Source organism: Nansenia antarctica (assembly GCF_963989245.1).
Source record: "Nansenia antarctica genome assembly, chromosome: 7".
NCBI classification, from domain to species: domain Eukaryota; kingdom Metazoa; phylum Chordata; class Actinopteri; order Argentiniformes; family Microstomatidae; genus Nansenia; species Nansenia antarctica.
The window spans coordinates 5470864-5485110 of record NC_137677.1 but is presented as its reverse complement, the minus strand read 5'-3'; the positions used below and the strand labels follow the sequence as shown (position 1 = coordinate 5485110).

At 46.7% G+C, this 14247-nt stretch overlaps 1 protein-coding gene across 1 annotated transcript in view; it reads right to left on the bottom strand.

Moving 5' to 3' along the window:
* Window positions 1–5735: 5735 nt before the first annotated feature.
* Window positions 5736–14247, bottom strand: part of sbno2b (strawberry notch homolog 2b) — a 51456-nt gene continuing 42944 nt past the window's right edge. Inside the window, exons 22-30 of the mRNA XM_080536027.1 lie at window positions 13685–13756; window positions 13168–13348; window positions 12093–12236; window positions 11617–11711; window positions 10636–10728; window positions 9771–9902; window positions 8876–8952; window positions 7827–8017; window positions 5736–6955 (exon numbers count right to left, since the gene is read on the bottom strand). Of these exons, the coding sequence (XP_080392153.1) occupies window positions 5787–6955; window positions 7827–8017; window positions 8876–8952; window positions 9771–9902; window positions 10636–10728; window positions 11617–11711; window positions 12093–12236; window positions 13168–13348; window positions 13685–13756 (2154 nt within the window). The 3' untranslated portion in view covers window positions 5736–5786. The remainder of the gene's footprint in view (window positions 6956–7826; window positions 8018–8875; window positions 8953–9770; window positions 9903–10635; window positions 10729–11616; window positions 11712–12092; window positions 12237–13167; window positions 13349–13684; window positions 13757–14247) is intronic.

Here is a 14247-nt window from a genome sequence, read left to right as displayed (position 1 = left end):
GACGCAGCGCTTTGGGAATGCAGTGTGTCGAAACTGTGGTGAAACTTCACCTGTGGCAGCAGGCTGAAACCTGCATGTGTGGCAGAACCTGTTAAGGTGAGGCAGGGGGGAGTGGGTCGCTCAGCTGTCTGTCAACCAGAACACTGACATTGACATGGTCTCATGTTTTTTTTGTAATGTTTTTTTTTTATACTAGCTTTCATTATATAGATCAACTCTGTGAATGCAACTACTTATTTTCTACTGTCTGTCATTATTTCCATTCTCTTCCAAGATACACATTATTAAGGTATTCCAAGATACACATTATTAAGGTCTTCCAAGATACACATTATTAAGGTCTTCCAAGATTACACATTATTAAGATGATTAAGGGCATTCCACTGTAATGGGTGCTGCTGCATGGATGACAGAGAGCGCAAATAATCACATTAGATTACATTTTAGTCAATCTTCTGATCCTCTCTCTCACTGACCCTCAATCGAGATTGATTGAGACTCCTCAGTGTAACCCAATCATACTGAAACAGAAACAGTCTGTGTGTTGACTAAATCCATGTCATCAAACCATGTCAGGTTGACACTGACACAGTGCTCAAATGAAACAGTTAGGCTACAATCGTTTGAAAATTAGTAAACAAGACAAGTGAAAATAGAATTATTTGGAGAACAGTTGGAGAGATCAGAGCCACTCTGCTGGTCTTGTTATTCAACAAGCATCAAAACAAGTGGGTCCATGCGTCTAAACAGGTCTACACATATTCAACCAGCCCAGGGTAATTCCCACCTCATCTTATCATCTCAACTCATGAACAGCATGATAAGATAAGGATTAATCTGGAACTCCGACATCACCTGCTTGCTGAGACAATGGAGAAGTTATAAAGGTGAATAAAGACTCACCTACCTGTAAAACGTCTCAGGAGCTGCAAAGTAAAGGTATCCAGTCCGATTCCAAAATAGGCCGATCCAGGCTTCACACTTTCTGGTTCTGCGATCTGAATTGCCTCTCGATCAACTAACTACCTCGGTGGAGGGAAGAGGGATCTACCTGGAGAGCGGAGGGATCTACCTGGAGAGCGGAGGAAGGGCTGGTTCTGTTGAAAGCATGCAGGTGAGTTTCATGACGTCACCACGGCAGCACGTTGCGACACTTCTCAGGAAGTAGCCACGCCCCAATATCCTGCCCTGCCTTTTAAATAAACACTCCTTGATAGCCTCTCAATGGAACCGAATGAGTGGAAGAAGTGATAACTAAAAGTTAAGGCAATATCTATAACAGGGTATCCGCGGTGTCTTGAAAAGTATTTAAAGTTGATGAATCAATTTTGGGAAAATCAAGACCCTTAATAAGTATTAAAAAGTCTCATCACGATTTTATGAGGTCTTGAATTTTGTAGGTATTTTTCCGAATTAGACTCTGTCCAAAGAGTTTGAGTCCTAAAAACTTTTAGTAAAAGTTTGTGAATGTATTAGTTTTATTAAAAAACAAACATGAACCGGGACATTGTGTTGTATGATAGTGGTCTAGTCTATTGCAAACTAAAACTGTTAAGTTAAAGGCGTCACTGATGTCAACGGTTACAGCTCCCCCTAGTGGCGGTGAAGGTCTGGAAAAATATTGACAAGGTCTTTAAAAAGTCTTAGAAAGGTATTGAAATTAACCTAAAGATTCCTGTATATACCCTGTATAACTAACCCACAATCGATATTCATCTTGGAATAGACTAGAAGGGTTTATTTAAACACATACCATCATGTTCTTCTCACCCCTTCAGAAATAAACAGCTACAGGTTTGAATGTTCCCCCCACCTTATTCTGACACACAGACAGGTGGTATCAATGGTATGCAGGTGGTATCAAAGGTATGCAGGTGGTATCAATGGTATGCAGCCTCGAAACAGGAATCTATAGGCCTATATATGCATGTGCTATATGCAATGAAGTGTGTTGAAACAGATTGTTTGAAAGACCTCTCCTGTCATTTCTACATGAAGCTAAACTGCATCACCACCACCTGTCAAAGAAATGTGTTCCTCTCATCAACTCTTGCATATTGCCCCAATGCAAGAAAAGGCCAAACCAATGAAATTGAGACACCTTTTCAGCAATCTTCAAGTTTTTATTTGTTTGTTTGTTTACAAAGTTAAGATTGCATCATGATATATTCCTTCCTTTTGTTATGTAGTAGAAAACCTTTTTAAAGAATTAGTCGAAAGGCACAATTTTTTACAATATATACATTTCGATCTAAATTATAAATATATAGAAAAACAAAAGCACAACCCAGAATAAAAGTGCTGAACACAGTTTTTACAGAAAAAATAGCCTTTGTTTAAAAATACATACAATCAGTAGCATGTTTTTTGTTTCGTTTTTGTTAGCAATAAATTATTTGAATGTGATACTTTTATATATGCAAAAAGGTGAAGAAACAAGGAAGATGGTTACAGTATAAAAAATGCAATCCATCAAAAGGTCAGGAACACAACAAGCTTGCAACTCTCAATCATAACTAACAGACAACAGTAACTAGATTATGCCATTCTTAGTGCAAATTGAGAAAAATAGAAAAAATACCTAAAACTGATAAGACAAAAGTCAACAGGCTTTCTTCTAAATTGTAGTTTTCTCAAATTGTGTTTGTCCCCCAGGTGTATAATAATGCATAGGCTACTACTTTTCATTTGCGTGTGTGTGTGGGTGGGTGTGTGTGTGAGCATTATAGCACACAATCTAATGGCCATATCTAGAGGGTACTGGGTAATTAGTTCGTGGAATTGTTTCAATTTCTTGGAATGTGCCAAATGAGGAAAAATATTTTAGGGGGCTTTTGTTTTGAGCAGAAATGAGATGGTTATAAACTCTTGCAGATTCTGTGTCTCTTTGGGTACTAAGACAAAAGAGAGAGAGAATATAGAGCTGAGATGCTGTGGTGTCTGGGGTCAGACTTAACCAAAAAATGTGTCAGAATGTAGTAGGAGATATGGGGGGGGGGGGACCTGCATAAATGATTGCAACCATGGGTACAACCATGGGTACGTCCTGGTGCAAAACGCCTGCGTCACACTGGCTACCTCTACCTCAGCAGCACTACCTCTACCTCAGCATTTCATTTCATTACATTACATTTCATTACATTTCATTTCATTTCATTACATTTCATTTCATTTCATTTCATTACATTTCATTTCATTTCGGCGGCCATGTTATCAGGTTAGAGCAGCCGTACAGCGTGAGACGCGCGCCTCAAGCGGGCCGTGTGGCTGCTCTGATCTGTTAACATGGCCGCCGAAATGAACCGCACACTCGCTGCTGAGGTAGAGGAGGCCGGCGTGGCCCAGGTGTAAGTCTTTGTCAGCATTCACATGATAAAACACACGACCACGAGAGAGAAGAAGAAAAGGAGGAGGAGGAGGTCAAGATACACAAATAAATGTTCCTTAAAAAAGAAACAGCCTTTGATCTTTGCCCTAAGATGGCATAAACACTTAAAAAAATCACCAACATTTTCACAACACTCACCGACAACAAACCCATCACATTTAAGTCTTGAACATAAAAAAGAAAAAAATACAGCAAGAGTCGCAGCACAGAATGAAGAAAAATAAAAATAGCACTCAAATGTGTATTGGTTAGTTTCACCACCACGGTTCACCACTGTTGGTAGGTAGGGGTGGGGGGGATACATCTTTCGAAGGGTTCTTCCTGAGATTGATAAACGGTCAGATATACAAGCCAGTCACTTCTGTGGAAATACTTTGGTATCACTGCTAACTAAAGCCCTGGCAGAAGCTGTCCAAGTCGCAACGATACGAGTCGAGCAGAATCACGTGAAAGAAATGAAGAGAGACAAAACCATCAACCCTGTACAAAGCAGTACAGAAAACAGTGCAATATTATTTGGTGGCAGGTTATAATAATAGATGTATTTATTTTGTTTGTTTTTATAGGAATCTTGAAAACTCGAAACGTCCCTGACAAACTTTAAGTTGACTAAAGTATCATCGGGTGGATAACAATCAAAAAACTAAAATATCCCTTAAATATAAATAACAATAATTATCATAATAACATGATGACAAAGACATTAAAAATACATTGCTTTCATCCCATCACAATGTTTTATATAAAAGTATTTCAGCTGTTTTTTTTAAACTGGACTAGAACAGAAATGATAAATCCAATTATTTAGCTACTGTATAACCTTGGGTTGTAAGAGAGTAAACAGTACTGAGACTTTTAAAAGATCGTTGCTATTTAAAAATTGAGATTTTATTTTTATTGCTTTTGATTGGTTGAACTTTACCCAGGCTTTACTCATGATTAATTACAGTGCATTCATTTCATAACAGACAGCCAGATCTCACACAGGTTCTGAAATATATACCATATATATATATATATAATGGGCTAAAACAACAAATAATCCATATCAATATTGGTCAAAGGTTTTAAAAAAACAAACAAAGAAAGAAAACGAACGCACTCTAGACTTTCCTGAGAACTTCAAAATCAAAAGCAAACCAGGAGTCACAACATTGGGATGGTGTAGTAGACTTAGTGGGATGTTTTGACACCATTTGAACCCATCCATCCATTCACCCCGACACACGGAGCCCTGCAGAATCACTCCCATTGAACCCCCTTATTCTCTTCTCTCACATAGCCTGGGACAACAGAGGGGGGCTGCTGTTCTGCTGTAGGGACAGCTATACTGTAGATACACATAGATAGATACACATACTGGCTTGTGAGGTGGGGGGGGTGCTATCCCTGGCTCCCACTCCCAGCACAACCCCAAACTGTGGATAGGACAAGGGGGGTTCAAAGTTTAAATACAAATCTAATAAATTAAGATACCAACGCTTTGAGTACAAATCTATACATAGGCCTATATGGGTTTCAAAGACTGCATTTTTAAGAAGGTTTCCAAAGGCACTGATACAACGGCAGACTGGTTTACCCCTCCCTTTCTTTTTCACATGATCAGACACTGAGGCAGGAGTTCAGACAAACCAAGGAAGGGGACAGACAGGTGGGAGGAACGAAAACTGAAGCATTTCCTCACAAATAATCGGATCTGTGTTGATATTTTCCAGTTGAATGTTTTTTTGATTTCAATTCATTTCAAGCCAAGGTGCGCTTGAATTCATTTCATTTCTAGTTGAATTCATTTCATTTCTAGTTGAATTCATTTCATTTCTAGTTCCAGTCGATGGCGATGGCGAAGAAAAAGCGGTGGACAGGACGACATAGGAAAGCAACGCGCGGAACAGATGTACATGGAAGAGGACAGGGCAGTTAGAATCCAGCAACATTACTTGTGTGATACCGAACATAACCAGTAGGGGGTACTGTCGTTCATAAACCACAAAAAAAACAAAACAAAACTTTCCTCAACAAAGACATACAAACCGAACAGGAGAATGATATAGATCACATAAAATAAAAAAAATTTTTTTTTAAAAAAAGAATCAAAAACACTGCTACTTCTGTATTCCTTAATTGAGGAAAGTCTCACCGTCTCTCCATAAGAGGACCGAAACATTGTGTGTAGAGAACGAAACCGTGGCCAGTTTAGATAGGGGGGGTGGTGGGAGGGGGGGTGAGAGCACAGCACAGCGAAGGAGAGGACAGGATAGGACAGGACAGGCAGTGATGTGACTAAGTGGCCCTGAGGGGATGGGGGATGGGGGGGAGGTGTCAGGGGAGGGGGGGTGCGTTCATGGACAGCAGCTAACAGGACACAGCTAAAGAAAACCAACCGTTTCAGGGGGGGGTTTCAGGGGGTGTTGTTCAGCGCGTCCCATTCGGGGAGACGGTACTGAATGACCGACTGGCGGTCCGAGGCGGTCGCCCGCAGCATGTTGTCCAGAACCTCGCGCACGTTGAGGAGCGTGTCCGAGCTGCAGTGGCCGTTGGGGGGGGGCTGTGTTTCTGACGGGGCCAGGGCGGCGGTGGCGGAGGAGGAGGAGGAGGAGGAGAAGAGAGAGGAGGAGGAGGAAGGGGTGGAGGAGGAGGAGAGGAGGCCGGCCGCGACGCTGTGAGCCACTGTGTTGTTGGAGAGGGAGGAGGAGGAGGACGGGGGGGAGGAGGAGGAAGGGTTGGCTGTCTGGGAGTAAGGCGAGGGGAGGCAGAGGTTCAGAATCTCTAAGAAGTCCTGGTGGTCGTTGTTATTGTTGTTGTTGTTGACGACCAGCGAAGCTTGGCTCTCGGGCCGCTGCTGTAGATGCTGCTGCTGTTGTTGTTGTTGTTGTTGTTGTTGTTGTTGTTGATGTTTTATCAACGGAGGGGGGGGGTTCAGCGCGGGCTGGAGGTGTGCGGTGTGCTGGGCGGCCAGGGCGCTCTGAGCGATCAGGCTCTCCAGGCCATAGTCCTCCCCGAAGCCCCCGGCGTGGCCCCCTCCCCCGAGGCTGTCCAGCCCCCCCAGCCCCCCCGTGCTGTCTGGGGAGGGGGAGTGGCTGCTGACTGTCAGGTCCAGGATCTCGTCCAGGGAGGGGGTGCTGCTGCTGTGGTTGTTCTTGTGGGGCTGCAGCGGGGGCATGGAGGAGGAGGAGGAGGAGGAGGGGGGGGCTTTACCAGCCAGGGACGGGGGCAGGAAGGAGTGGGGGAAGTGGGGGAAGTGGGAGGCCAGGCTGGCCATGCCGGGCAGGTTGATGTGGTTGAGCTGGTTCAGTTGGCCGCCCGGCTGGTTCTGTTGTTGGCTCCTCTGGTGGGCCTGGAGGGCGAGGGACTGGGCCTGGGTGTGGAGCGGCTGGATCTGGGTCTGGGACTGCACGGCGTACAGCTTGGACAGGAATTTGTTCTGCAGCACCTGGGCCTTCTGGAGGTTTTTGCTCTGCATCTCCAGGGCCTTCGCCTCCTTCTCCCTGCGCCTCCTCTTCACCTCCTCGTCCATGCGGAGCAGCTCCTCTCGCACGCGGGGCACACAGTTCTCCGGGATCTTGATACCTGGTGGGGAAAGAGAGATGAGATCAATCAGCGCATCGACATCAAAGACGCCTCCTGTGAGCCAATAGCAGGCAGGGTTACAACGTTAACGTCTCTTCTCACTGGCTCGTCCGGGGGACACGTGTCTCGGAAGAACGGCCAATCGGAATGCTCCTCGCGTGTCGCGAAACTTCGGCGCAGAGACTGCTTCTCAATGGGGGTGACAGTGGCGCAAGAGCAGCGAGTTTTTTACAAAAACGACAGCAGGAAAGCATGCAAATCAAGACATCGCAAACGAGGTGGCGCTGAAAAGACAGCCGGTGACGGAGCAGGTCCAACTGTCCCCTCTGTATCTCTTTAGCCAGCGCACGTCGTCACTGTTGACCCCTGACAGGAACTGAACGTTCCTCTATACTTGAGCCACATTGCGACAGATTCACTTCTCTACCAGGCTTAGATTTAGTAACACCGGCGTGACGTCGAGAACAATTTCAACCCTGTGATTCCTGTCACATGTTTTGAGTGAGTCACACTACGATTGACAAACGGGATCGAGGTATATCCCCTTTTGACAAATCAATCTCAATCTCTTTTTTTTAATATATTTTTTGTTCTGAGTGGGGAAGTCCCACTCATATTTTTTTTTTATTGTGATAGAGATAGTAGAGATTTTTGACAGGAAGGATGGGTGAGAGAGAGAGAAGGGACGACATGCAGGATATGTCCACGGCCGGAATCGAACAACCGGGAACCCTGCGGTTACGTGGTCAAGGCTTAGTCCGCTACGCCACCTAAGCACCCCAATGTGATAGGCGTTTCTGTGTGAAAGCTGCGTCGGGGTTGTTGTTGGTTTAGGTCACATGGTACAGCGGTCAGCGTGTGCGCTACTCACCGACTTGCTTGTTGTGATCCTTGGTTTTGAGGCGTACGATCTGCAGGATGCTGGAGGCCGTGATGTCGGAGACCACGTCGGCCACCCGCTTCCAGACGCGCAGCAGCGCGCCGCACAGCATGTGGTACTGACGCAGACGCATGCCCTGCAAGCACTCCTGCCCCTCCTCGATCTTCTTACACTTACCATTCCTGAGGAGGGAGGGAAGGGGGGAGGGAGAGGGGGAGACGTTAATTGAGAGGTTGTAACTTATAAGCTCTTTGTCTGAACGAGTGATTTCCTAACATATGTAGCCCCCCTTGAAGCTTTACAGAATGTTCCTGTAACCTGCGGATTCCTCCAATGTAGTGCATCCATCAACCCAGTCTCAACCACGGCCCGAGTAAGGACCGACTGGGTCACACACAACCATTGGACAGAAACTGGGCTAACATAACCCCGTCAAGAAGTAAAGCCTGAATGAGAGTGTTGTCTCCATAGAAAACACTCAAACTGGACACTCTTATTTCCAAATCAGCTTTTAAGGACTCTATCATGGACATTCTCACTGACACATGCAACTGTTTCTCAACCCTCTAGTGCTTTTCCAAACCCCCCCTGTTGGCTGCTTACTGTCTGTCCCTCGCATGCCTGTTTGACTTCCTGTGTTCGTCCAAATGGGCATACTGTATGTATTGCTGATTCTCTAATGCTGTTAAGTGTGCTTTTCTGTTGTGCTTAATGTTGTGCGGGTTTATGTGGATGTGTGACGCTGTCCCTTTAATTTGATGCTGTGACTGTAAGTGGAGGAGGTGTGGAGATGTACGTATGTTTTTACTCTTTTAACTGTGCTGGAATTTTGGATGTGTGCCGCTGTCTGTCGTGTGTGTTCTTTGTTTTTAACATACAACCTGATTTCTTTTCAGCCCCCCCCCCCCCAAGAGGCTTTTGTCTTTTACCAGGCAGCCAATGTAAATAAGAATTCGTTCTTATTGGCCCTGCCTGGCTAAATAAAGGTTAAATATATATATTGATGATTTTTTAAAAATAGAGTAGCTTCCTGTACTCACCAGTTGGCATGGCTACACTTCCTGAAGGAGAAGGTGAACTGGTTCTCCCAGCTCTCCTTGGCTTCGTCCGGGGTCACCTGGGAATCATGGGAACACAGGAGAAGAAGGTGTCACTCTCACCACACACACACAGCATCCCTTTGTGCTCTACCTCCACTATAATCCTGCATCATAATCCTGCCCCTTCCATCACATGATGTAAAAACACTCTTATGGAACAGGGTTGTACGACGTCCTCATGTACTACTCCTGCTGGTCCACTAGGGGGCAGCGAACCCCACGGAGAAGCACAGCAGAGACGTTTCACACCAAGCAACAAAATACAAATATACAGTGTGTCTGTAACCGGGCAATGACTCATTTCTATTCTACTTACGACGGGTGAGAAAAATAAAAAAGAGAACTTGAATGTGACAAATCCAGAATTATTAGGTTCTAAGGTTATATCTCCATTTTTGTCAAATTTAGTTTTTTACATAATCTGATCCATTAGGTGTTTATTAATGCCTGTGTGGTGTTATTTTTAAAATGTTGACATTTTTGAGTTAGTAATTCATAAAACTACAAAGGTTCCATGTCACAAAACATAATAGAATGTAAAAACTTTGAAGCTCAATATCTCTGAACGACCCTAAACGGAGATAGAACCGTATCATTCTAAACGGAGATAGAACCTTATCATTCTAAACGGAGATAGAACCTTATCATTCTAAACGGAGATAGAACCTTATCATTCTAAACGGAGATAGAACCTTATCATTCTAAACGGAGATAGAACCTTATCATTCTAAACGGAGAGAGAACCTTATCATTCTAAGCTTACGAAATGTAACGGGCCCAGGCCCTGTGTCTAGACCGGTGGTTGGTAAGGGTTTGGAGGGGGGGGGACTCTCACCTTGCGGTAGCGCTGCTGCAGGTTGTCCAGGCTCTCGGGGTGGGCCTGCTTGCCGATGTTGGGCTTGTACAGGACGAAGTTCCTCCCTCGGCCCTGCTCTGCCAGCAGCACACACGGCTGGTTACCCCGCAGCTAGGAGGAGACAAGCCACAACGTCAACACCGGTCAGACGGTCACACTGCCTCAGGGGTTCAACACCGGTCAGATGGTCACACTGCCTCAGGGGCTCAGGGGTTTGGTGAAACGGGTCGGTAGGAGTGTCAAAGAAACTCTCCAAGACTACAGGTGCCACGATTAAGACTCCTTCCATTGTTCCTATCTAGCATAAGCCAAATTATGTACATTAACGTCGTATATAGTGATAGTTTAAACCTGCTCCACTAGAATGTTTCAATGACATCCATTTCTTTTATTTAGTTGCTAACCTACACACCTTGTTCACTATGGCCACAATGGTTACGCTAACACCAAATCAAACAACCTCCCGTAAAACACAACCACATCGGCCTCAAGTTCAGTCACACTTCTATTTTATTTCCTTGATCTGGGAGGGGGGAACAACACAGTCAACCAGACCCGGCTGATCCATCATTCACCTCTGCCAGCAAGCAGCCAGTCAGGGGAGCTGCCGTGCCGTGGTGGATGTAGCGCACTAGCCCTGAGGTTGGGGAGGAAGGGAGTGGGGTGGGGGGGGAGCTAGCGAAGGCACGCACGGTTATCAGACACTTCCTGCTCCTCGGTGAGAGAGAGAGTGCCTGTTGGAACCTGTAGTGTGGAGCGGCCCGTGTGTGTGTGTGGAGCGGAGGAGGCTCACCTTGTGGGACAGGTAGAAGCCTTGTGTGTGTGTGGAGCGGAGGAGGCTTACCTTGTGGGACAGGTAGAAGCCTTCGTCAGGACTGCTCAGCTTTGAGGCCTTGGCGGAGGCCTCCTCCCACGGCATCCCTCGGTCCACGCTGATCTGTGGGAGGTAACAGGCACGGGGCCAAAGGTTAGAGGTCAGGATGGCAGCCCAAGGAGAGAGGGGGGAGGGGGTTAGGCAGCCAGGATCCACATTGGAAACTTTCAAGCGTAGACACGCGCAAATTGGGATATTTATTTATTTAATATAACAAAGGTCATACATATCATGGGACGCGCACGCGCACACGCGCACACGCACACACACACACACACACACACACACCTCTTTGTACTGGGGGGGCCCAGGGTTAAGCCAAGGGGAGCTTGGCAGGGGTTGAGTCTACACCTGCTAAACCGGTCCTGTCTGCGTTCGCTGGAAATGTCAAATGTAGGTTGCCTGGAGCAACAGCAACACAAGGATCCTGAGATACCAGCAGACTAATTATAACGCTTCAGCATCCTGCTATAAAGGACTCACCACCTCCTTCAGGCCAGACTCAACGCTCACCGCCACAGACCCAAAGCCAGCACCTACATTTCTGCATAGCTCGGGTACAGGAGCAGCAACATAATAACTCATTGTCAACGGAGTCAAAAGTAGGTCACGGCTATATAATTCTGTCTGCGTAATGTTCTGTCTGCAAATATGGGCAATTCGCTTTAACAGCTTTCGTCTCGGAGAGATAAAGCCCTTCACGACATCCAGCCAAGTGAAGAACAGTCTCCAGGAGGTAGGCATATCAACATCTAAATCTCTCTAATATCTCTACCATAAAGAGAAGACTCTATGACAGCAGACACAGAGGGTTCACCACCAGGTGCATACCGTTCACAAGCCTCGAGAGAGACTGGTGCCAAAAAAGCAGCACACCCTTTTTCTCAGAAAGGAGAGCGGCTAGACCGCTGGCACGTCCTGTACGGCGGTGAGGTGTGGTGGACGTCCTACCTTGTAGAGAACAACCTGTCCGTCCTGAGGGTTCCCCACCGTCAGGAAGGTCTCCTGCTTCTCCTCGTAGATCTCATCGTTACCCGGGGCCAGATCTGATACACACACACACACACAGGACACAGTGTTCTAGTTAGGCCAGGCCAAACACACACACACACGCAGTCACACACACACACACGCAGTCACACACGCACACACACACACACACACGCAGTTGCATGCACACACACACACACACACACACACACACACACCCCATTCAAAATCTATTGGCTTGACGCTTCTATTCATGGTAGAGAATCCAACATGGCTAGATGCTGCAGGGTGAATTTGTTCCAACGGGGTAGAGATAAATGTGTGCACTGTCTGTGCTTATTCACTCTGGTTGTAATGCAACGTACAATGTCTCCACACCTCTGTCACTACACCTGAGAAGTAAAGGACAAGGCGGCGCCAGCAGCGTGACTCCATACCTAAGATGCCCATGTCGTATTTGCCCTCCTTCTTGTCCTTCTCGATCAGGTAGTCAAAGTTGTCGGTGAAGTACTGGAAGAGAGAGTTCTGCTTGTGGACCTCCAGGCCCAGGATGCGGTTGAGGAACTTGGTGATGCTGCAGTCTGAGAGGGAACCAGGGGAAAACACACACACACACACACACACACACACACACAGACACACACACACACACACACACACACACACAGACACACAGACACAGACACAGACACAGACACAGACACAGACACAGACACAGACACACACACAGACAGACAGACACACACACACACACACAGACAGACAGACAGACACACACACACACACACACACACACACACACACACAGACACACACACACACACACACACGTCAGACCATGAACGTCAGACACGCGCAAAGAAAACAACACACAGGAAATTCATCACCAACAACCCCGTAGTGAGGTCTAGTGACTATGGACGGATGGAATCTTCTGTGGGGGCACAATCTCCTCGAGCCACCAGAAACAAAGAAAGCCTGTTTGACGAACTCACATCCAACCAGATACGTCTGACTACACTGGACGGATCAGCCTAATAGAGCTCTCAGGTCTTCTGCTAGCATATCAGCCCAATAGAGCTCTCAGGTCTTCTGCTAGCATATCAGCCCAATAGAGCTCTCAGGTCTTTTGCTAGCATATCAGCCCAATAGAGCTCTCAGGTCTTCTGACGGTGGTTTTCTCTGTGTACCACATGTACAAAAGAAGAGATTTGGTGAGGCTGCATTCTCATTTTATGCACCCAGATTGTGGAATGCACTGCCAGCTTACATTAGGGATGCAACCTCAGCAAATATGTTTCAAGTCAATACTAAAAACCCATCTTTTAAATATTGCCTTTAAATGACTAAATAATTAAATGATGATTATATAATGATTAAAGCACTTTGAGCTGCAACGTTTGCAGGAAAAGCGCTATACAAATAAAGTTATTATTATTATTATATGCAGACGACACTGACTGAGGGGGACATTTCCAGAAGGGGTTCAGTGGGACCTGAGTGTTGACTGACCTTTCTCAGTACTGATCCCCAGGCGGGGCTCTCTGCAGAAGATGCCCACGTCCATCATGCCGACCTTCATGTCTCTGAAGAACAGGGCGTCGCCCCCGGGGTAGCCTTTGGGAGGGGGCACCTTGCTCTCGATGTGACCCAGGATGGCTTTGGTAATCTTATCCAGAGCCTTGGTGCCGTACTGTAGAAGAGAAGGGTAAATGGTAAATGGACTGCACTTATATAGCGCCTTTTTTGCTGCTCCAAAGGCGCCGGCCGGCCCGCTCACTGGGAGCAATTTTGGAGTTCAGTGTCTTGCCCAAGGACACTTCGACATGTGGCAAGCCGGGGCTCGAACCGCCGATCTGCCAACCTTGCGATCATTAAGCGCCCAGGGGGTCAGGTCACTGCTGTGTCAGGCACTCGGCAATCTCCCACACAAAGCGTTTGTGTGACAGAGACAAAGTAGGTTTCTGTCTCCGAGCGGAGAGTGTGTGTTTGTCAGATCAGAGGTAGTAGCCCGGTGTGGTTCTCTCACCTTGTTCTCAAAGTTGTATTTGCTCAGGTCTCTGGACTCTGTGGCTCTTCTGTCCCCGTGGGTCAACGCCCCCTGCAAGACAGGAAGGAACACAACACGGCGTTAGCTCTGCAGAGCTTCGGGGGTAACCATTCATACACATCACACACCAGCTACTGGGGGAACACTGTCTAGGGAAGGGAAGGGAAGGGGGGGGGGCTGTGTCCCAAAATGTGTTCGTGTCCTCTAGACAGACTCTAGATAGAGAGCAAGCAACACATTTTGCAACACAGCACGGTCGGTCTCCACCACCGCAGACACCAGAACGAAAGAGGCAGGAATGTCCACGACTGCCAACAGATCTGGAGTGTCATGGTGCACATTTAGATTTTAGACTGAGGCTCTCTCTCTCTCTCTCTCTCTCTCTCTCTCTCTCTCTCTCGAAGCCATCTGCCGCCCCCACCAGTCGATGCCCACCCGACAGGAATGTTTGGAGATTAGAACAAAAGGATGTCTCGGCCAGATATGACGACATCATCACCGCTCATCTGGAGACAGCTGAACACAAAGGTATTCTCACCCAG